Below are 22,597 nucleotides of genomic sequence, written 5' to 3'. Positions count from 1 at the left end.
AAGTATGGAAGATATAGGCCTACTGATGATGTTATTTAATGATACTACAGATTGCACTTAGTTGACTTCATTCTACTGTTTTGCAGAGCGTGCCATGTTTGCTGTGATGCATTTTTTTATTTTTTTTCAGAGTTATACACGAGGTAAAACAATGGATACAAATATTTCACATATACTATTCTAAATGATTCCAAAGCATCATAAGATATTAGGAACATTAAAGGTATACATTCATATCAATGAATTTAAAGAACATTGATTCACACATTAATGAAAAGAAAAGATAAAAAAATATATATAATATAACATAACAGAAAGGGGTTATATGTGTATAATTAAAACGAAGAGGTGAAGATGTCCATAGTTCTGGTTGCTTTGCGGTTTGAAAGTCCTTTCAGTGTTTCAAAATAAATCTTCATGTCAGCCCTAAAATGGAAAATGTTGGGTATCCTTTCAGACCATTTACATTTATGATCTCCAATTAATATTTCCAAAGTGTTCATTCCAAAAGTATTTATTTTGAGGTGTAGCAGGGCAGTGAATCAAGCATCTGAAGAATTTATTATTACATTTACTATCTTTTATATCAATACCGTTTATCAAAACCTGTTTTTTATCCATTGATTGCTTATGTGGTTCACTACTACCTCTCAAGAGTCTCAAAAAACCTACTGGAATTGGATCAAAAACAATACTATATTCTCGTGGAGTTATTGGAATCCCACATATGTTTAAAAACTCTGTATATGTAAGTAAGTAACCCTCGTTATTAATCAGTTGTGAGACCATTAGAATATCATTTTTAATCCAATTGTCGTAGAAGATCGATTTATTCTTATATTTAACCATTTTATTATTCCAGATTAACTGCTTGTGGGGGGAGAAGTTATGTTTGTATATAAGAAGCCAACATAAAAGAGCCTGTCTATGAAAATTGGATAGCTGAATAGAGCTTGTTAACCTCAAAGTCACATTTTAAAAGGAACTCTATACCACCAACTTTTTCAAAAATAAGATTTGGAATAATATACCATAGTTTATCAGTATGCTTAATATAATGTTTAATCCAGTTTAACTTGAAAATTGTATTAGAAGTACCAAAATCAAGCACATTTAAACCTCCTTGATTATAAGAATTACATAATATATTTTTATTTAAATAGTGTGACTTGTTTTTCCATATAAAGTTGAATAAGGTTGAATCAATTTTTTTAATAAAAGATTTTGGCACATCTAACACTTTTGCAGGATAGACTAAACGAGACAGCCCCTCAGTTTTGGACAAAAGAACTCTACCTTTGAGTGATAAATCCCCCATGAGCCACATATCAAATCTCTTTTTCGTTTTCACCATAAGGGGTTGGAAATTAGATTGCACTCTGTCTGATTGATTTTTACAGATATTGATACCAAGGTTCGTAACTTCCTCCCTAACTGGAATACCTTCAAATTCAGTTAAGGGAATATCATTGTTTTTAAGTGGAAAAAGAGTACATTTTTTAACATTTAAAGATAAACCTGAAGCTTTAGAAAATACATTGAGACACTCTATAACTTTTTTAACCTGTGATTTGTCTTTTAAAAAAATAGCTGTATCATCAGCTAGCTGACAACATTTCATTTCTTTTTCCATAATTTTGATGCCTTGAAACGAATCGTAATGTATACATAGAGCCATGGTTTGCATGACCAACAGAAATAGGAACGGACTGCATAAAACCAGACTGACTGTCATCTATTATTGTATCTAAGCACAACTTTATTCTTTGCGCAAAAATATGAGCCAACAATTTTGCATCATTATTAATTAAGGTTATAGGCCTCCAGTTGTCAAGAAGCAAGCAATCCTTATTGGGTTTAGGTAATAATGTAATTTAGCCTTGACACATAGTCGGGGGAAGCCTACAGGTTTCTATAGCCTCCTTAAAAACTAATAATAAGAATTCAGAAATGTAATCTTGAAATGCTTTATAAAATTCACCTGTTAGGCCATCATTCCCTGGGGATTTATTATCTTTTAGCTTATAATGTTCTTTTTAAGTTCTTCTAGGGATATGTCTTGATCACAAATGTCCTTCTGAGTTTCATCAATACCTTGAGCCACACTTTTTATACATGAGAGGAAAAATGAGCTCTGACAACTGTTGTGTTCGGAATATCGTTTTTTATAAAAATCTTCCACAAAATTTGACATTTTTGAGGAGTTTTCAGAGATCTGATCATTAATTCTAAGTTTATAAATACTGTTAACACTAACATTTCTTTTTTCTAAATTATGAAAATATTTTGTATTCCTTTCACCATGTTCTATCCATTTTCGCCTAGAACGAATAAAGGCTCCCTGTGCCAAATTTTGATAGATATTGTCCAATTCAGCTTGTAATTCAAATAAAGTATTGATGTCAGCTTGTGATTGCTCATTTTTTTCATAGATATAAATTATTCCCTTGAGTATTCTATCTTGTCTCAATCTTTTTTCCTTAGATAATTCTTTTGCCCTTTCAATGGCCATATTACGGATCTGAAATTTTGTATATTCCCAATGTTTGCCATATATTTTGTCTTTTTTTGCTTCTATCAAATTTTCATTTATGATTTTTTTGGCTTTTTCTTTGAAGATTTTATCACTCAAAAGTGTATTATTTAATTTCCAATAATTTGGTTTATATTTTATTGATTGACCCCTTATACATAATACTAAAGTAATCATATTATGATCAGAAAATACTGAGGGTTCTATTTTGGTTTCTTCCACACTGTCTAGTAACTCATTTGAAATAAGCCAGAAGTCAATCCTGGATCTCTTAGATAAATCTTTGTTATTCCAAGTGAACTGGATTTGCTGTGGATTTTTTAATCTCCATATGTCACAACAGTTTAAATGCATACATAGATTATTAAACTCTCCATAATTGCCTCTTAAGGATCTTTGAGGTTGACAGTCTATGATGGGGTCACTTATGCAGTTCCAGTCACCTCCCAAAATTAATTTAGCGTTGATGAAGGAATTTAATAAGGCATTTATTTGTTCATCAAATTCTACAAAAAGGTCTGTGTTTCTATGACTATTATTATGACCATATATATTACCCAAAATGAAAATATTCTCCATAAATTCAATAACTACAATAACCCATCTTCCTAAATCATGAACAACATTTTTAAGGATTTTTCCCTGAAAGGAGCCCTTTAATATGGCAACGCCAGCAGATTTACTGTTTGCCATCCAGATATTGTCTCCCCACTGATTTTTCCAGAAATTAAAATCTGAAGCTAAAGAATGTGTTTCTTGAAGAAAATAAAAATCTGCCTTGAAAGTTTTACAAAATAAAAATACAGCTTTCCTCTTAGTCTGTTCTCGTATACCCCTCACATTAAGCGAATAAAATGACAAAGACAAATTGAAAAGTAGAACAAGTTAACTAAAACAAACAAAAACAAAAAACCTTGAGTTTTAAGTGTAACAAAAAGGGAAAATGATTTTCTTCACCTTTTGAATACTGATTAGAATGAGCAAACTTGGGATTACAAATCTGACCTTTTAACAGTTAAACATTAAATATAACAGCACATCACTAGATGTATTTTAGAATACAACTGAACTTCTCAACGAAAGTCCATGGGCAACTTTGCTTTTAGATCACATCAGAGGTTTTAGCTTTGGCTTTAGCTCCGACGAAGAAGGCTCTCTTCCCTTGCTTCCGTGCCTCTTCAATCTGTGGCCACAGTTTAGTGCGAGTCTCTTTATCTTTCGTGGTCAAGTCTTCGCCGAATTTTATCTTCTTTATTTTGAGAAATTCCGAATTCTTCGCGCATTTCCATACCTTTTCTTTGGTCGATCTTGATGTAAATCTTGTTATCACCGGTCGAGTTTTACCATCCTCTCTCCTCCCGATCCTGTGGCTTACATCAATTTGGGAGCGAAGATCCTCTTCTGGGTCTTGAATGACTGCCTTACAGATGTCAATCACACGCTGTTTAACATCTTCTCCTTCCTGCTCTGGCAAGCCATACAGCCTCAAGTTCCATCTTCTGTGATAGCGTTCCATGTCATTCAATCTGTCTTCCAGGCCTGTAATTCTCTTCTGATGGTCATCACTTATATTTTTAACCGTTTTTATTTCTGTTTTCATGTCTTGAACTTCGTTGAAGAGAAACTCTGATGATTCCTTTAAAGCTTCGATGGTGTCCGCATTTTTCTTTATCAGGCCTGCAAGATTGTCCGCGTTCTCTTTTATTTTTTCAGCTACAAGCCTCACGATGTTATCTTGCAGTTCGGAGAGTGTAGGTTCAACTTTACCTTTTTTTGCGACTGGAGTGCACGGAGCTGATAGCCTGACGTCGTCATACTCAGATTCTAGTCAGAATGTGAATCTGATACTGCTCCATTGAGCTTTGATTATGGGGCGTGTTTCAACCGAACCAGGAAGGAAAATGCCTCTGCACTCAATTGGATAGACCTATAACCAATCAGAGCAACGGAGTAAGTGATGTATGTTTTTCATTCATGTTTCCGATCGACAAATGCCTTGATCGTGGTTCTCTGTTCCTCTTTTAAAATGAATGCGCTGTCGATATCTTCTATAACAGAATTTATAGAATTTATTCTATCTGACTTATTTGTAAGTGTGAACTCGTGAAATAACAATTCTCCAGCGGCAGTCATCTGTGTTGTAAACGAATTCAACCCAAGCGCTCGTTGGTGACGTGGATGATTACGTTACGTTGCTCATCTGTCCATCATCGTATAAAGCCCGCCCTAACAATTTGATTGGTCCGAACAATTTTTGTTCGGGCATAATAGTGGTGCGTTCAAGTCATCTCGTATAGATCGTATTTACGAGTTGAATGCACATGAACGCCACCACAATGTCGTAAATACCAGTGGGGAGCTCGGGATTTTCTTTAAGCCCCGATCTGTACGAGTTGGGGGCGTGTCAGTGAGAAGCATGGCGGAATCAATGAATGCAACGTCTGTAGTTGAGCAAAGTGATAGTAAAATATAGCCTATCACTTACAGGTTTAGCAGTGACATTGTAAGGCTTTTTCATTTATAACAAAGTAAGCTCTCTGCACAAAATATGATATAGCCTACTTGTAATATAACAATTAACTAATTATATAATGATACAGTTAATTTACATTGGCCTCATAAGTTAATTAAAAACATAAAAAGAAAAACACACCCGATGCGCATTCTTTGTTCTTCATTTTCTAAGCAGAGTTAACAAAACTTGCTATATTTTCGTGTTATTCATTAAAAGAAGGTACACCACCATCTTGCTCCGACGAAACTGACTTGAACGCACCTCACGTCGTCAACACGACTTCCCACCTCGTACGTACGAAATTCCCAGGAGGACTTGAACGCACCATAGCTCCTCAACGGAATGAGTACAGACCGAACTTCCCGACCAAAAAATGTTGTGGGCGGGGCTAAGTTCGGCTGGCATCCAGGCTACGGAGCTGACTCAGGAAGAGGGACAACTCCTCCCTCTGAATTAGTGTAGGTATGTATATCACCTGCTTTGACAACTTCCATAACATCCTCATTCACATCTCTGTTCTCGGTGGTGAATGAAAGCGTCTTTGTTTGTCTTTTTACCTTGATCTCTTTTCTTTCTTTCTTTTACAACTGTGCTAGATAGTTTGTTTAAATCAAAACTCACGCTTGAAAAAGGAATCAAAATCGTCCTCTTATTAAGACCACAATATAAATATATATTTCCAGTTGTTTGCACTGATCGAATTTAACGTTTAAGGTGAGAAAATCATTTATCTTTCCTTAGCCTTGTATATTGCCAACTGTCTCGGCCGCCATCTTGCGCGCCCCCGCTGTGATGCATTTACAGGGCTTTGACCAGAGGAAGTCGCTAGTGCGGAGCGTCTATTGTCTGCTCCGCTGCTTTGCGCATGCGTAGAAGTGCGAGAAAATAAGTCATTATTACGACAAAGTCTCTCATTATTATGAGATGTTAAGTCATTATTTCGAGAAAGTTTCTCATTATTATGAGATGTTAAGTCATTATTTCGAGAAAGTTTCGAAAGCTTTAATCAGCTTTAGTGATTGGTCAGATCGGTACCGGTAGGCGGGAGATCACGAAAACAAGATGGCGCCAGTGGGCGGAGCTTCAAGCAACACTTATTATACAATATTATACAATACTAATTATTTAAGTATTTTTGCCTGTAATTTATTAATTGTGCATTAAATATAGGATTAATTGTGCATTAAATATATGACAAATAAATAAATAAAATCCCGCTTTATATTATGATAAGAATAACGTAGTCATTCGTCACGGTCATTTCCTGTTTGGACTGGACAGAAACTCTGCACCTGAGAAGACATCTGTGGACCTGATGAAGGCAACTGTTATCCAAAAGGTAAGTTATAATGTTGTTTAATTCCTTCTCTAATAGCATGTGGGTCCGGTTGGCTTGTTTGTGCATGTTCTGTATGCTCTTCGCTGCTCGTTTTACAGCTAGAAAGCAGCTAGCGCGTGATGCTAACGGTGCTAGCGGACCTAACGTTATAGTGATTCTGTTTACAGACTTTTTTTTATTTTGTGATCTCATGTTTGAAAGAGTTTCAAAATATATTGTTAGATCAGTGTTATAGAAGGCAATATAGGAGGGTTTCTTTTGAGTTATTCGTGTCTTATGAATATAAAATTTCGCCAAAATGATAAAAAGATTAATTATATAATTTTGTTTTTCAGAAAAAAAGGTGTTTTGGAAACAAAGTAAAATGTCATGAGGGTTTACAGACTGACATGAGGGAATCAGCGATGCTTGTTATTTTAAACTCGTTTTCGATTGCACTATATTTGTAACTGCTACCTTTTCTGATCGCATAAAATAGTCTAGCCATCATAATAACGCGTTGTTGTCATGACTACAGTATGTGAAGGGGAGGGTGTTTCACCCAGTACAGTATCCTGATATGCTACTGTTAATATTACTACAGTTCTGCTTGCTTTAAACACATTAAGACACAAATATGTGCTCTACTCCTGACTATAATAACATATACTCTGAATATTATTAGAACTGTCAGTCTGATTCAGTCTTATTAATACTGTCACTATTATTGCATATCATTTATCAATTGTGAATGAAATCTATGAATGAATAGTTATCATCAATTAACATATTCCTTAAATATCATATAATAAAGTATGACCATACCATAATTGATCAATTTATTTAAAACAAGCTTTTTGAATAATATGTCAAATGAAATGCAATGGTCATGATGATTAATGAGGGTCTTTTTCTATGAGCGCAGACACATGAGATGATGGCTGAAGTGAGTCAGTGAAGGAGAAGATCAAGATCTGGAGGAGGACAGACACCGATGAGCTCCAGGGCAGATTCAGCAATCATTATAAAGGTGAGTTCAGTGTTTCCATGCTTAAGTGACACTGTTTAATAAAGCAGATACATTATGTGTTATTTACAGTGATGATTTTACTTGTTTTATTATTAAAGGTAATATTAAAGGTTAAAAATTACCCAAGGTAATAGACTTGCACGGTATTGCAATTTTTTTATTTTTTTTTCTGCAATAAATAATGCAATATGAAAAACAATTTCACCAAATGACTTGAATTTGGAAATAATTAATCATTCTAGAATGATTGGTGTGATTTTGTAGGGGTTTGCATCTGCATAGAAAATAATAAATTGCAAGCAGAGATAAAAAAAATGAACAAAGATGTGAAATAAACAATGCCTCATTATATTCCAGGTAAGTCTAACAGCATTTAGCTACAGAAATTGAGTAATCAACTGTAAAATAACACGGCAGAGTCTTTACATAGCCTGACTTCACAGAGGCCTATACTGCAATGTCACTACCACAGATAGGTATGAATGATCATAAAGCAATACATTGTGCAGCCCTACAAGTTAATGTTCATGGCTTTAATGCATCACATTACATGCATGTTTATTACAGTGTGTCAGGTTGTGTGTGTCTTACACCTGTTTTATGAGGACATCATTATAAGAGCATGTTCCTGATGTTTAACTTGACAGGAGAATCTCAGTGTGTTGTGTAAGTTTGACAGAATCCTGGTCTATGAGGACACTAGTTTTACCTGGACACACATAATGGAATATTAGGATCGATACTGATAACCCATAATTCACAGCTCATTGTGGCTAATACCAATATCAAAAACTATTTGTGCTTGTTAGATTAAATATAATCATTGAAGAAGTTGGTAGAAAATAGCAACCTCTGTTGAAATTGGCTTTCAATAAGTAATACTAAAATTAGTATTTATTTGTCTTTTTTATATTTTTATACTACTTTTTTTTCAGATGATAACTGAGAAGAATCCGATGAAACCTGAACAAGATACAGCAACTCTAAAGGTATCCAAGAAGTTAATGTAATAACTGAGTTATTCCTTAAAGAAATTACCAGTGTTCCTCAGAAACAGATTATTTGCCACAGTTATCAGTCACTGAATTATGATTGTGTGTGTAAGAAGTGAGTCACGATCACTTACTGTACATCTAGCACAGGCGCAATGTCTCATATCACTCTCATACATACACACACTTGAACTCAGTGCCGTCCAAATGTATCTAGTTACCAGTGTCCCAGTAAAGCTAGTGTCCTCGTAGACCAGGATTCTGTCAAACTTACACAACACACTGAGATTCTCCTGTCAAGTCAAACATCAGGAACATGCTCTTATGATGTCCTTATGATGTCCTCATAAAACGGTGTCCTCATAAACTGGTGTAAAGCTACACACAACCTGACACACTGTAATGAAAACACATGTAATGTGATGCATAAAAGCCGTGAACATTACCTTGTGGTAACATTTAAATATTGAAATGATGATTTGAAAACTTGAACTATTTTGTAATCTTGTAGGTCTATATTATCTCAAATCAGTATTTCATGTGCAAATATTTAGTGATAGATAGCTGTGTATCAGGACCCTTATTATCCTGTCTGTGTTTATTTTGTATTAATTACTGACTGACTGACTGACTGACTGTACATTATCCCTTATATATTCCATTTATTATGCTTTTTTAAAACTCTTAGGTGAAGTGTTTCTGTATGTAACGCTTAATTTCATATTCTCAGATGAGCCATAAGAGCCAGTTGTCATCAGGCAGTGATTGTGCTGCTCTTACTGTGGGACTAGACAAGGTAAGTGAGAGTTGTGCTGGAAAAGAACGAGCAAACGAAGCAGAGACATCTGTGAGATCTAGTGTTCACATATTTACACCACTGTTTCATGTCTAATGTGATGTTTTGTAGACTCTCTGTGAGGTTGAACCCTCCACTCTCGAAATGAAGAGTCCGTCCCCGTCCCAGTCAGAAGTCAGAGATGTACAGAAGGTATTGGTTTTTTGGTAATCAAATTCGGGATACAGCGATATGAACATTTGGGCCGATTTCGATAACTGATCATTCTTTATATTTGAAAGCCGATATCTGATATATTAGCCGATGAATCTAAATCCAAAATTTGATATACTTTGAAAGCCTGATTACAAAAATGAAACGCACATCATTTAAAGCCAATGTCCCAAACACTTCAACATAAATCAAACATATACAGTACAGTGGCCTAGTTTGAACCAGTGTAAGATTCCTTAACTTTTCAAATTAATTTTACATTCATATTTCCAACTTTCTTTATAAAAAAATGGCAACACTTTACAAAGAGGTTTCATCTTGTTAGTATTAGTTAACATGAACTAACAATGAATGAACAATACTTCTACAGGATTTACTTAACGTTTATCTTACTTAACGTTAATCTCAACATTTTCCAAGACATTTTAGGATCCAGTGTCTAACATGAACTCACATATTTTATTAACTCACATTAACAAAAGTTTTTTATCTCTGTTAGTTAATGTTAGTTAATGCAATAACATATGTATTGTGAAGTTTTACCAAAACATCTATTGCCTTATAGGGTCAAGAGTCCAACTAAAGCAAACGCTAACCACCATCATGGTGACTTAAAAATACACCTATTGTTTTCATTCAAACGGAAATGAAATAAAGTCAGTCTGGTTAGTAATAAGTGAAGCTGGTAATTCTGTTTGTGGAGTTGTTTAATCCTCCTCTGCTGAGATCTTCACAGATTTAATGTCTTCCTTTAGCTGTGGCTGAAGTCAGTTGTAGTTCTTGTGTTTCTCTTTCCTTCAGTGATTCTGCTTGTTAACAGCAGGTGTTCATAATTAATGCTCAATCATCAGTTAATTATCTCATTAACTTCAAGACCGCTTTACCTCTGTAGTGTGCACACATATGAACACTGAGCAGTGTTGATTTAACATGGGCGTTTTTCTGTGTACTATTACATAAATCTTACCTGTTTCATTTACATACGACTGACAAATATAAATCACATTCAGTTTATTAATACAATTACATAAATCTTATCTGTTTCATTTAGATATGACTTATAGATATGACTTAAAAATATGAATCACATTCAGATTATTGATTGGTTTATGTTAAAACTATGTAATCCAAATGCATGGAAATTTGTTATGCAATTCAAATACATAAATCTTATTTTTAGACAAATTTTTTTTTTGAGTGTACAAATAATAATAATAATAATAATAATAAATAAAATGAAATAAAATGCAAACAAGTTATTGGACAACATTACTTAGGCTACATATAAAGAATCAAAATACAAATGCCATGGATAAATAAAATGAAATGGCCTCCGCCCGGACAATACGGGAATGATTTTACTCAAACCATATTGTTGATGAAAATGATACAAGAACAATAAAAGTACTTGTTATGAATAATAAAGCATCAGTGTTTTTGAAAACATATTCAACTTTTTAATATTACAGTAATATTAAAAATCTTTAATATTTCTGTTTCAAATAACGTTGTGTTTGAGCTGCGTGCGCTAAAGCTAAAGAGCTGAAGGAACACCCCTAAACTGAAGCTTTGTTAGATGGTTTTAGCTCAACGGAACACTACCTATATGATAAATTAGATATTTATACAAAATAAACACAATATTACAACTTATACTTGCACAAAATCATGCACAGATTAACTTGAGCTATTATTAATAGTAATCATCTATTACATAGTGAAACTCCTGTTGTGGATGCGCTCCTCCCAGGACAACACGCTGAAATACAGCAACTAAACCCAAAGAATTCACGACGTTTTTAATGCAATAGTTTGCTCATTATAATGTTATGTATATATGACACTCCCAATCATAATTAATGTTCTGCATTGAAGCTAATGATCGTCACCGGTACAATGAAGTGTGTTCTGCATTGCTGTTTGAGCGCTCGTGCTGAAGAGATGACCACCAGTAGGCCTACAGTGAAGCGCTTTACTGCAGCGCTCATTAACTCAGCCAAATGCATCCTATATGAGATCAATCAGATATATATCACAAAATTAAAAAAAATATTACAACTTACAATTCCACAGAGTGCTGCGATTGCACAAGCGAACTCTCCCTTAACCCCCCGGGGTTGGCGGTATCGCCGGCGATACCAGCTCGCTTTTTTCTTATGAGTGCAAACGAGACTCTAAATACTCTGTTGATTTTGATCTTAAATATAAGTGTTGTACATCAATCAATCCTGTTAATGTTAGTAAGAGTGACACTTGTCTGGCCACGCCTTTGGTTCTTCTTATTGGCTCAGCTTCAGTGACATCACTACAGGTTAACTAAGCCCTGCCCACATTGGCACAACTGACAGAAATGCAAGAGGTGAGATCACAGGTTTACACATTCCGAAGAAGAAGAAGAAGAAGAAGAAGAAGAAGAAGAAGAAGAAGAAGAAATGGCTCTAAACATGTTCTTTCGTCAACAAACTCTTCTCCTGCATTAGATACTTTTCTTGCTGTAACTGTGAGAATGGCTGAACGAGATCAGAGGAGGTGAGGCTTGTGTTATTAGTATTTCCTTCAGAGATGTTTTTTGCTTTTGAGAAGTCATTTATCCAAGAATAAACTATTAAATGGATAATAAAATGAAAATGTTTTCGTTACTAACTCACCCTCGTGTTGTTCCCAAACCTTTACGAGTTTCTTTCTTCTGTTGAACATAAAAGAAGATATTTTGAAGACTGTTGGTAACCAGACAGTTTCTACTTCCCATTGACTTCCATAGTATTTTTTCTTTCCTACTATGGAAGTCAATGGGTGCCATCAACTGGTTCCCAACAATTTTTTAAATATCTTCTTTTGTGTTCAACAGAAAAAAGAAACTCATTTAAGTTTAGAACAAATCATTTTTGGGTGAACTATCTATTTAAGGTCAGAGAGCAGACGTTATGTTGGTTGCATCTGAATTAGGGTTTTAGTTTTATCTGATGTTACTGTATGCAGAGATGGGCATAAATACATGGAAATGTATTTAAAATACAAATACAAAATACTGTGTGAAAAAATGTATTTAAAATACAAATACAGCATTTTGTATTTTGAAAATACATGTGAAATTGGCCATCCAGTGCAGGGATAGGTCACAGTGAATGAAGAAACTACACAGACCTACTGACTTTACATTCCTAACCACATCTCTGCCCTTTCTTTCTTTCTTTCTTTCTTTCTTTCTTTCTTTCTTTCTTTCTTTCTTGCAATTACAAATAAACTTATGCAAAATAGCAGCCATTTATATACTTATGTCTGGTTACAATTATTTGTGGTGAACACTATTAAAAAAATCATACTGTATGTAAAACTGTGGGAACCTTTTCTGCTATCTAGCAAAGAATATGGATGGGCGATATGACCAATTTTACTTCACAGTAACAATATCATGGTTTCACAATTCTCAATATCAGTTTTGATTCCACAGCATAAACTGAATTTCAAACTCTTTTGAGTTTTTTTTCTTTTCTTTTTGTTGTTGTTGCAATGCTTTTAAAGCATTAAAGCAGGTATGTTTATTTTATGTAAAGTTTATTTGTTTCATTAAGTTTATTAAAATTAGAAAGTGTATCTAAAATTTAAAATTAGAATTAATTTAAATTCATTTGACACTATTTACCCCTTTTTAATTAAAAAACAAAACTTTTTTTATGTACAATAAAACTAAAAGCTGAAGATGTTTGTGGAGTATCATTCATCAGTGTTTCTTTTTCCACTCCAACGTAATTTTCCAGTAATTCCTGTCCACTAAAAGCTGCACGGATAAATTTGCTTACCCCACACATAGGCCCATCTATGTAAACGATTTAGAAAAAGTTCCATCAATTCACACTTTATATCATCACTATGATAGTGTCATATCACCCAGCCCTAACATGCAGTGATGCTTTAAACACGTTTGACAAGCTAGTTGATAAAAATCAACAACCGGTCAAGACTGATTGGCTAACGCTATTTTCCCACTTGTCTGTGCTCTTTTATTCTTTCATGTTAACTGAAGTGAATAATGCACTATTTTAACTTTAATCAACAAGTAGAATTAATCATGACATTCTCACCTTATTCCAACAACAACAAAAAATCTCTGATCCAATGCTGAGCTAGTGAATGTCTGAACTAGTTGATGCACAAAATCAATACTCTGATAAAGAGGTTGACTGGCAAAAAGTATTTTATGTATTTTGAAAATACAAATATATTCATCTTAAATGTATTTAAATACAAATTATAATTTTTTTCCAAAGGCTTTAAAGTACAAAATAGTATTTTGTATTTCAAATGCGTATTTTAAATACATGTATCTGAAATACTGCCCATCCCTGACTGTATGTAGAGTTTAAGATAAACCATAGGTTAACAATGTTTTAAATCAAAGCAATTTAGATTTTAAAGTTTCAAAAGTCAAAACCATGGTTCATTTGGGACTTTAACTATATTAACCACGGGTTTTTGGTTTTATTCAAAGACCCTGGTTAATTTTCATAAGATTATTAAAGACCGTGTGGGGGTTTACTAACTGACCATAGTCTGTGCACTTTCACACCCCTTAACAATAGGGTTGTCACAATATATCGCACTAAAAAAAGGATCAATATGTATTGTGTATAAAAAAGTTTCACGTATTGTGTATAAAAAAGTTTCACGTTTTCAGAGTTTTAGTGTCAGTACTACATTAAACTGCTATATGTAATGTTGAATATAATGTATAATAATGCAATGGGGGAATATGTGTGTGTCCTGATAATGCCAAATATCTGATGTTACCAGTAAAAGTGCCCTATACATTATTTTAAATATATCTAGTCAGTGACACTGACGTTATTCTGTTATGTTATTCTGGCGTCTCTATTGTCCTGTGCTTTGGGTTTCAGCACCAAGTCCAAGCCTGTTCATTTCCACCAATTTAATACCAAATTTAGCATTTTAATCAACAGCACATTTGTTGTTTACCTTTTATCATATGTCTTGGAGTATCGCAATAATATCGTATCGTGAGATGTATCGAATCGTGACTTGAGGGTATCGTTACACCCCTTAACAATCATTCCAGCCACTCACAATATAAATGCTAATAGCTCTGTTCTGCTGCTTCCCATTTACTTTCTTTCAATCACATTTATTATATCTTTTTTCTCGAAGATCTGCTGACCGTAATATCGTGCACTGCTTGCGGTGCCACAAGCCTCAGGAGAACCTCCCCGTTCACCTGGCCAGGGTTTGCATGAGAAACGGCAGCACACCTGAAGAGCGAATGGAGGAGGTTCAGAAGGCCAGGGCTTCCAGTCGAGAGTGGATCTTCAACAACAGGACCTGGGATTACAGGTGTCTCCGTGAGATCCTTCCCGACACACACTCCCGGACCGTCATGGTGAAGGAGCTTCTGTGCCGGGGTTTCTTCATCACGAACCAGCCTCAGGAGTCCCACACGGCCCTGGATCCTGACAGTGACTCGGACACGACCGATAGAGATCCTCCTTCAACCCAAACCTCTTCCGTGAGGATAAAGATGAAGGAGGCGGGTCTGTATGGCAAGTTCCCGGCGAATGCCGAGCTCCTGGTGGACTTTAAGAAGCACCTGATGAAGTCACTCAGGGTCTCCCACTGTCAGACGAAGGTGAGATCTCTTCACCCGTTTCACTTCACACGCTCAACTTTTGCAATAAATGTCATTAAAAAAACGATTGCGAAATGCCGGCTTTTCTATTAATCGATGCAACTAAAATATAGCGGCCATTCAGAAGTTCTACTAGCCCAAAAAACAAAGTTTCATATATATACAGTACTGTGCACAAGTCTTAAGCATGTTAATAAAATGGTTTTAAGTCAGTTTTTTATATCTTTTGCTGTAGTGTGTCAGTAGGAAATATCAGTTTACATTTCCAAACATTGTTTTTGCCATTAATTATAATAATCCAGTGAGATTTGTGTATGCACAAGGAGTCTGACAACAGCCGGTATGATCTGATCTCACCATCATCGAGTCCGTCTGTGATTACATGAAGAAACTGAGACAGACTAAATCCAGAAGAATTGCGGGAACGTCTCCGAGATGCTATTAACATGCCTAAGACTTTTGCACAGTACTGTATATACAGTATATATTCTAGAATTTGGATTTCATACATTCATTTCTTGTTCAAACAAAATCCTGTCATCCAGCATCTCCTCCCTTCCTCTTTCATCCTCATCATTTTCACCACAAATGTGTTTTAGCTGGACAGATCAATACAGTAGAAAGAACATAAAAAAATGTTGGAAAATAATGTCTTTTCTGATAACCAAATGCTTTTTAATCTTCACTATTGCTTCCATGCAAATGAACAAGCGTGCCGTTATTGTTGCGTATAGTGACGTGCGTGTTCAAGTAAGCCAGAAATGCACAGATTCTGCACAGTACGCTGTATTTAATATCATGATGAGTGTTTATTATCATAGTATATCTCAGTCGTCGCATTAGCCATCATTTTAATGGAAAGAGACGTAGGCGTGTTTTCCAAGCATTAATGGAAAGTTAGGCCTTTTATACTTGAGCGGCACATATGAGGAGTTTCTGGGTGTTTCTCCCTCATTTCTGCTAGTGGTCGTCGACCGATATCGTTTTTTTGATGGCCGATGCCGATATCTTAGAGAGCAGGGTGGCCGATGTAAAGCCGGTATTTTTATATAGCCTATACTTTATATTTATTTTAATCAATATTTAATAAAATATAAATAAATTAGAAAACAAATCCTTAAAATAAACATGCTTATACTTTAGATGGCAACTTCTTGAATCTGCAATCCTATTACAGTATTTTTCACAAATAAAGTAATTGTTTAAAAATATATGAATATGTGAATAAAAAGGAAGTAAACACTGTAACATTGCACTCAGTAATCTGGTAATATTGTGCGCACTGGTAATCATATTTTTTCAAATAAAGACAAGGTAACACTAATATTACATACAGCACACAGTGAAAACGATATGAATATGACACAGTGGGCAACTGGATATAGCACAGCATATTTTAAAATGAAGGATTTAAATTTTTTCGATCGTGTCTCCTGTGAAGCTGATCTTCTGTTCACATTCACTCACTTCACACGGACCGACCGTCCCTAACACGTTTATGCACACTTCACAAGATATCACAGCTGGATTCCATTAAATCTGCAATGAAATTAAATGTTTATTAGATATTCAGAGATTTGATTAAATGATGTAGATGCACATTTGCTGAATGTTGACGGTAAATGAAAGTATTTTAGCCTGATTGTTTGCCTTTTCTGTTACAAATAATATAAAAGCAACGCTTTACTTTTTACCAGTTCTGTCTAACAAAGTATTAGATATGACTGACAGAGATCGTAAACTAATGAAGACGGAGAATGTGAGTGAGCGCTGTGTGAGCAGGCGCTGGTGTTCTCAGCGCCACCCGTCAAAATAAAAGTCCCGCTTCCAACACATCGGCCTTGGCGATATATCGGTTGACCACTAATTTCTGCTTCAATCTCTTGATAAACTGTGGCATTTCTTTGTTGTTTAGAATCCAGTATTCCTGTAATTCTTTTGTCTTTTATGAGTTTAATGAAGAAATCTGTCTCGTCTTCTGTCCAAACACACCGCATCATCTACGTCAGCTGACCTGTAAATGCGCAAAAACTGTTTCCATTGCAGTTTTACGAAATATTCCTTTTTCGAACTGCCTGAAAAACCACCTCATGCAAGCGTTAACTTTTTTTTTTATATATATGGGAGTTTTTTCGAAATTGACACGTTTCCATTGGGCGTATTTTCAATTCACAATTTCAGTTTGTGCGATTTGAAGGGTAATGGAAATGTGGCTTATGTTCCGTAGCTCTTCTTTCTTTTAATGATCTTAATGCTGACACTTCTTTCTCACGTCCTTCTTCACAGGTTGACAACGTGTCCCGTTTCCTCCGGTACGTGCAGCCCCTGTCTCATTCTATGTTTAGCAGTTCCCCGTTATGTTGATTAGTTTTCCCAGGTGTTTTTCATTAGCCACGCCCCCTTGTTATCTTGTTTAGCTGGTCTGTCTGTGTATTTAAGCCCTGTGTCTTGTTTCAGTGTTTGTGGGTTCTTGATGTTGAATGTTGTTCTGTTCCTGAGTCCTGATCTTGAGTCTGTCTGCATCTGTGAAGTTCTGGGTTTATTTAATAAAGTGCTGCATGTGGATTTGGATCCTGCTTCCTCCTTTGATTCTACCTCAACGTAACAGATAGAGCTCCCAGCATTAAAGATTGCCAGAGGATTTTAACAGTTGCGAAGTCAGACTTTCTCAGGATCCACGGGGATCTGCTGACGGGCACAGCGGTCTCAAGCCCCGACAAGACGCTGTACCGCTATTACCTCCAGGCGCTCTTGGTCTTCCGGCACATGCAGCGTCCAGGAGCCGTGACAGGATTGACCGTAAGTTCATCTACTTTAACCCTTGTGCGTCAATTAAAAAAAGTTACACATAGGTCCATAGAGGACAAAAAACCATAGAGGTCCATAGTTTCTGTGTCAAGAAACTGTCATAAAATTTTGAAGCTTGGTTGCACACACTTAAGTTTGGCCTCATTTTAAAGAAGACCCTCGGCAGATTATTGTTAAAGTAAAAGTTTAAAAAGTGAAAAGTTATAGAGGTTTAAGTTTATGAACAATATTTGATATAAAATCAAAAATCAAAGCCATAAATCTAAACAAGTTGTGCTCCAAATTTGAGGTTGAGATCCCAAAAAAAGAGCTTTCAGTGAGATATTGTTTGGGCGCAGTAACACATTTTCTCCATTAGATGCAGCAAAACTCCACTGATACACACAGTGGTTGGATTTGTGATTTGCAGTATAGTTTCTTTCTCTCAAATATTAAAAGCACATAAACGCACACACACACATTTTTTTATTACACACATACAAACCACACTCTGACATCCATACCAACACACCCACACAATTATAGCTGAATAATTTATCCAGTTGGCTCTATAGTATGCCGAAGCAGAAAAACAGAATAAAGCGAGTATTTGTTTTATAAGCCAAACCTGAGAAATGGCACCATCTGGGAAAATTTTTACGTTTGAAGCCTTGCTAACAGAATGAAAGATTAAAAATTGCAGTTTTAATAGGTTTAAATTGTCCAAAAGGTCCTGAGGAACTATTTTGTGTACCTAGTGTCAAATAGATTTATTAAAGGAAATGGGATGGGATGGGGGATGGGGGATGGGGGGGGATAGTAAAATTTCAAAAAAAATACACACCTGTGCCAAAATGTATACAGTTGGCATTTGCACAGACAAAATTATCAATTTAATGAGTTTGTTAACTCAGGATATGCTGGACACGTATGCAATATTAAACTAAACCTTTTCGATGTTTCCCAGGATGAGGACTGGGTGGAGCGGATCGCTCACGGTGGCAGGGTGGTGATCGGCGTAAGGAAGGAGAAAACTGCAAGCATACAAATAGCCTTGACACAAGAGGAGGAAGCTGTAAGTTTGAGCGTGATACAAACAGCAGATTGCACAGCGCCTGTGTTTTACATTCAGTAACTGTGGTGTTTCTCCGCAGTGTTTTCAGCTGTACTACAAGCAGATCAGGCCTGGGAACATCAGGCTCGAAACATTCTGCCAGGGTTTTTTCGTGTCGTCGTCCGGCGAGGCTGTTTCCAATGTGTCACATGACGTGTTCCACCTCCATGAAATGTACGTACTGTACCTACACAGATCCATGTGTAAATGGAGACACTTTACTATATCCTGTCAGTCACGGTTAGAGTTGGGTATCGTTTGAATTTCAACTATTCCGATTCCAATTGATCCTTTGCAGGGAGTTTGATTGACAGGCGATCTGACCAATCATAATCCGCCATTTATGTCCGACAAATCAGTCAGGAGAGTTACTAGATTAATGTTGGAGGATTTGAACCTGAAAAACGGAGTATACTGACGTCTTTCCGCGGTTAAAACAACATTCCTTCTTATGTTCATTCATGTTTATTTGAAGCTATAAATTAACTAGAAAGAAGAGATGATCGGTTCACGAGAAGCTTTAACTGAGGCGCCACAGCGATCTGTCACGACACATTAAAGATCCACAAAACGGTATTTATTGTTTAAATTTCTTTACAAAATGACCAAATTTGAAAGTTGAGACTTTGTTTCATATCAAAAGTAACCTGGTCTGTCCTGTTTGTCAGTGTGTTGTCAGTGTCCTCTCTGCTCTGCAATCATGCGCGATGTATTTTTCACTGTGTGAGAACATGGTGGGGCGTGAGAGCGGCATGGTTTGTCGGACATAGCAACAGTAACTATAGGGGGCGGGTCTTTGCGAACGGTCAATTCTGCTTATCGATTCCTAATTTTGAATCCAGTAAGGTAAAAAAAAAAAAAAAAAAAAAAGGGATATCATTCACATTTAGTCTTACTGCAAAACATTTAGTTGAATATCTTGATCAAAAATCAACAGGCTAAAAATACCATAGCAAAAACTTGCCTAACTAATATAAATTTCAAGCATTATTAAAGACTAGTAAACACACACAGTAATTAAAAAAGAACTAATAAAATACTAGCAATCGCAACAAATAGATACAACTGAACAAAGATACGATTGAAACGGTGTTTTAAGATTTTCAGGTATTCAGGTACAAAAACTGTAATCAAAAGTAAAATAGCACTGCACTTTATAAATAAAATATACATTAGAAATATAGTTACAAAAGTTATCCAGTCAAGAATGAGCGAATTTTCTCTGTCTTTTGTTGTTTGATTAGTGTTATTATAGATTGCTGTCACTTTAAGAGTTGCCTAATCTACAGTAGAGAAACAACGATCTCCTATATTTTGAATTTGGACTGCAGTACTTATTTCCACCACTAGCTGTCATTCTTACAGACTGCACCTTTAAAGGGATAGTTGACTTTGAAATTAATTTTTGGTATGTTTTAGCTTACCTCAAGGGCATCCAAGATGTAGGTGTCTTTTTTTTCCGCAGTAGTTTCAATTTTGATATTTTTAGGTCAAACCGTTCTTGTCTGTCAGTCATATAATGCAGGTCTATGGTCATTATCTCAAAGAGCATGCACAGAGTCCAAATTAAAACAATTCCCCGTCGTCCAAATTAAACAATTCCCCATCGTAAGTACACATTGATGGCCTAAGACACGAAACGAGCGGTTTGTGTGAGAAAACGAACAGTATTTATATCGTTGTTACCTCTTGTACACAGCCATGTCCAAGTGATCTGAGAGCGCGGGCGGGTATAGATATATACAATAGAAGTCGCCTTGGCGACTGCAGTTCATTGGAACGAAACCGTAGCCAAGGCGACATCTAGTGTATATATCTATGCACCAGTCTGCGTACATGTCAGATCAGATCACTTTAATGTTTTAAAGTCATATTGAAATGCTCTCAAAGGAATCGATAAGAGGAATCGAAATTTACATTTTATAACAAGTATCCGATTCCTGACCAAGTATTCGATTCCATTCAATTCCAATCGATTTTCGATTCCCAACCCTAGTCACAGTCATATCACAGTTAACATTTGATGTAATGTTTTCTTCCAGGTATAAACTGGCCTGTGTGAAGAGTTTTAGATCGGCTCCACAAAGCCTCCCGGTGCACAAACAGAGGGCCGTAAACCTGTACCTGTCCAATAACACTGGAAATCCAACGCCTCAGGACACCGTGGACGCCGCTGAGCTCCTCGACTCCTTGTCCGGGTCAGTCTCCACTCAACACATCACCTGGGGCCGGTTGCATAAGACGATAAGACTAGTCTTACAAGTTAGACATACTTTTTTTTTTTCTTTAAAGGGATAGTTCACCCATAGATAAAATTTACCCCATGAGTTACTCATCCTCATGTCATCCTAGATGTATATAACATTCTTCTTTCAGACGAATTCAATCAGAGTTACATTAAAACATGTCCCGGCTTTTTCAAGCTTTATAATGGCAGTGAATGGCTGTTTCTGTTTTGAAGTCCATAAAAAAAAGCATCTATCCATCATAATGGATAGATGGCTGTCAGCAGCCATGTCACCCTGTAGCCCAAGACTGGTTGCCCACTGAAGCTAAGCAGGGCTGAGCCTGGTTAGTACCTGGATGGGAGACCTCCTGAGAAAAACCAGGTTGCTGCTGGAAGAGGTGTTAGTGAGGCCAGCAGGGGGTGCTCACCCTGTGGTCTGTGTGGGTCCTAATGCCCCAGTATAGTGACGGGGACACTATACTGTCAAAGAGCACCGTCCTTCGGATGAGACATTAAACCGAGGTCCTGACTCTCTGTGGTCATTAAAAATCCCAGGATGTCTTTCGAAAGAGTAGGGGTGTAACCCCGGCATCCTGGCCAAATTTGCCCAGTGGCCTCTGTCCATCATGGCCTCCTAATCATCCCCATATACCGATTGGCTTCATCACTGTCTCCTCTCCACCAGTAAGCTGGTGTGTGGTGAGCGTTCTGGCGCAATATGGCTGCCGTCGCATCATCCAAGTGGATGCTGCACATTGGTGGTGGTTGAGGAGATTCCCCCCTTCTATGTAAAGCGCTTTGAGTGCCGAGAAAAGCGCTATATAAATGTAATGAATTATTATTATTATTATTATTATAATAGTGTCCCACACGGCTCTACGGGGGTTAATAAAGACCTTCTGAAGTGAAGCCATGTGTCAGTGTAAGAAAAATATCAATATTTAAAACTTTATCGACTAAAATAACTAGTTTCCGGCAGACGGCCGTACGCAAGTCGACTTACGCCACAAGAGTAACACTTGACGATGTATGACGTATGATGTAGGAGTAGCGTAAGCTTTGACGCCTCGCGCGGTTCAAACAAACAGGGCTGGGCAACAAACTCAAGCTCCTCCCACATTTAAAAAACTAATAATGTCGTTTTAGATGTCTAATTCGTGACTGGTGTTTTGCTCTCTCCTCTGCGCTTCAGCGTTCGTCATTTCATCATGCGTCGGGTCAGAGGTCACTCTTCTACCGTAAATCGATGCGTACAGCTGTCTGTCAGAAACTAGTTATTTTAGTCGATAAAGTTTTAAATATGGATATTTTTCTTACACTAACACATCGCTTCACTTCAGAAGGCCTTTATTAACCCCCGCAGAGTCGTGTGGAGTTCGTTTATGATGGATAAATGCTTTTTTTTATGTGCTTCAAAACATAAACAGCCATTCA

The 22,597-nt window shown here is 36.3% G+C and overlaps 3 protein-coding genes across 9 annotated transcripts in view; 2 read left to right on the top strand and 1 right to left on the bottom strand.

Moving 5' to 3' along the window:
• The window catches only part of LOC309479461 (uncharacterized protein), a 227,363-nt gene that overhangs the window by 28,555 nt on the left and 176,211 nt on the right, over window positions 1-22,597 (bottom strand). The gene's annotated exons all lie outside the window — the stretch shown is intronic.
• Window positions 5,937-17,828, top strand: LOC309479459 (uncharacterized protein). 7 transcript variants are annotated; one of them, XM_082143618.1, is made up of 9 exons: window positions 5,937-6,387; window positions 7,292-7,396; window positions 8,332-8,385; window positions 9,119-9,184; window positions 9,296-9,376; window positions 11,689-11,926; window positions 14,561-15,035; window positions 17,322-17,347; window positions 17,493-17,828. In XM_082143618.1, exons 6-9 carry the CDS (start codon window positions 11,748-11,750, stop codon window positions 17,638-17,640), a joined length of 828 nt encoding a protein of 275 aa, XP_081999744.1. In that variant the 5' UTR covers window positions 5,937-6,387; window positions 7,292-7,396; window positions 8,332-8,385; window positions 9,119-9,184; window positions 9,296-9,376; window positions 11,689-11,747; the 3' UTR covers window positions 17,641-17,828. The 7 variants fall into 7 exon arrangements, with proteins under 7 accessions (XP_081999744.1, XP_081999745.1, XP_081999746.1 ...); XM_082143619.1 differs by having other exon boundaries at window positions 9,119-9,194; window positions 9,308-9,376; XM_082143622.1 differs by having other exon boundaries at window positions 5,942-6,387; window positions 17,644-17,828.
• Window positions 17,802-22,597, top strand: part of LOC309478984 (uncharacterized protein) — a gene marked incomplete at its 5' end in the record, with an annotated part of 33,202 nt that continues 28,406 nt past the window's right edge. Inside the window, 5 exons of the mRNA XM_082142829.1 lie at window positions 17,802-17,834; window positions 18,790-18,897; window positions 18,977-19,176; window positions 20,979-21,134; window positions 22,356-22,380. Of these exons, the coding sequence (XP_081998955.1) occupies window positions 17,802-17,834; window positions 18,790-18,897; window positions 18,977-19,176; window positions 20,979-21,134; window positions 22,356-22,380 (522 nt within the window). The remainder of the gene's footprint in view (window positions 17,835-18,789; window positions 18,898-18,976; window positions 19,177-20,978; window positions 21,135-22,355; window positions 22,381-22,597) is intronic.

This window comes from Leuciscus leuciscus (genome assembly GCF_965113295.1).
Source record: "Leuciscus leuciscus genome assembly, chromosome: 17".
Classification (NCBI taxonomy): Eukaryota; Metazoa; Chordata; class Actinopteri; order Cypriniformes; family Leuciscidae; genus Leuciscus; species Leuciscus leuciscus.
This window is presented reverse-complemented; position numbering and strand designations above follow the sequence as displayed.

Coding starts and splice junctions, on each gene's coding strand:
- LOC309479459 (XM_082143620.1), top strand. CDS start 11,748: ATGCAAGAGGTGAGATCACAGGTTTACACATTCCGAAGAAGAAGAAGA. Junction 11,927..14,560: donor GCTGAACGAGATCAGAGGAG/GTGAGGCTTGTG, acceptor TTTTTCTCGAAG/ATCTGCTGACCGTAATATCG. Junction 17,348..17,492: donor AACGTGTCCCGTTTCCTCCG/GTACGTGCAGCC, acceptor GTCTTGTTTCAG/TGTTTGTGGGTTCTTGATGT.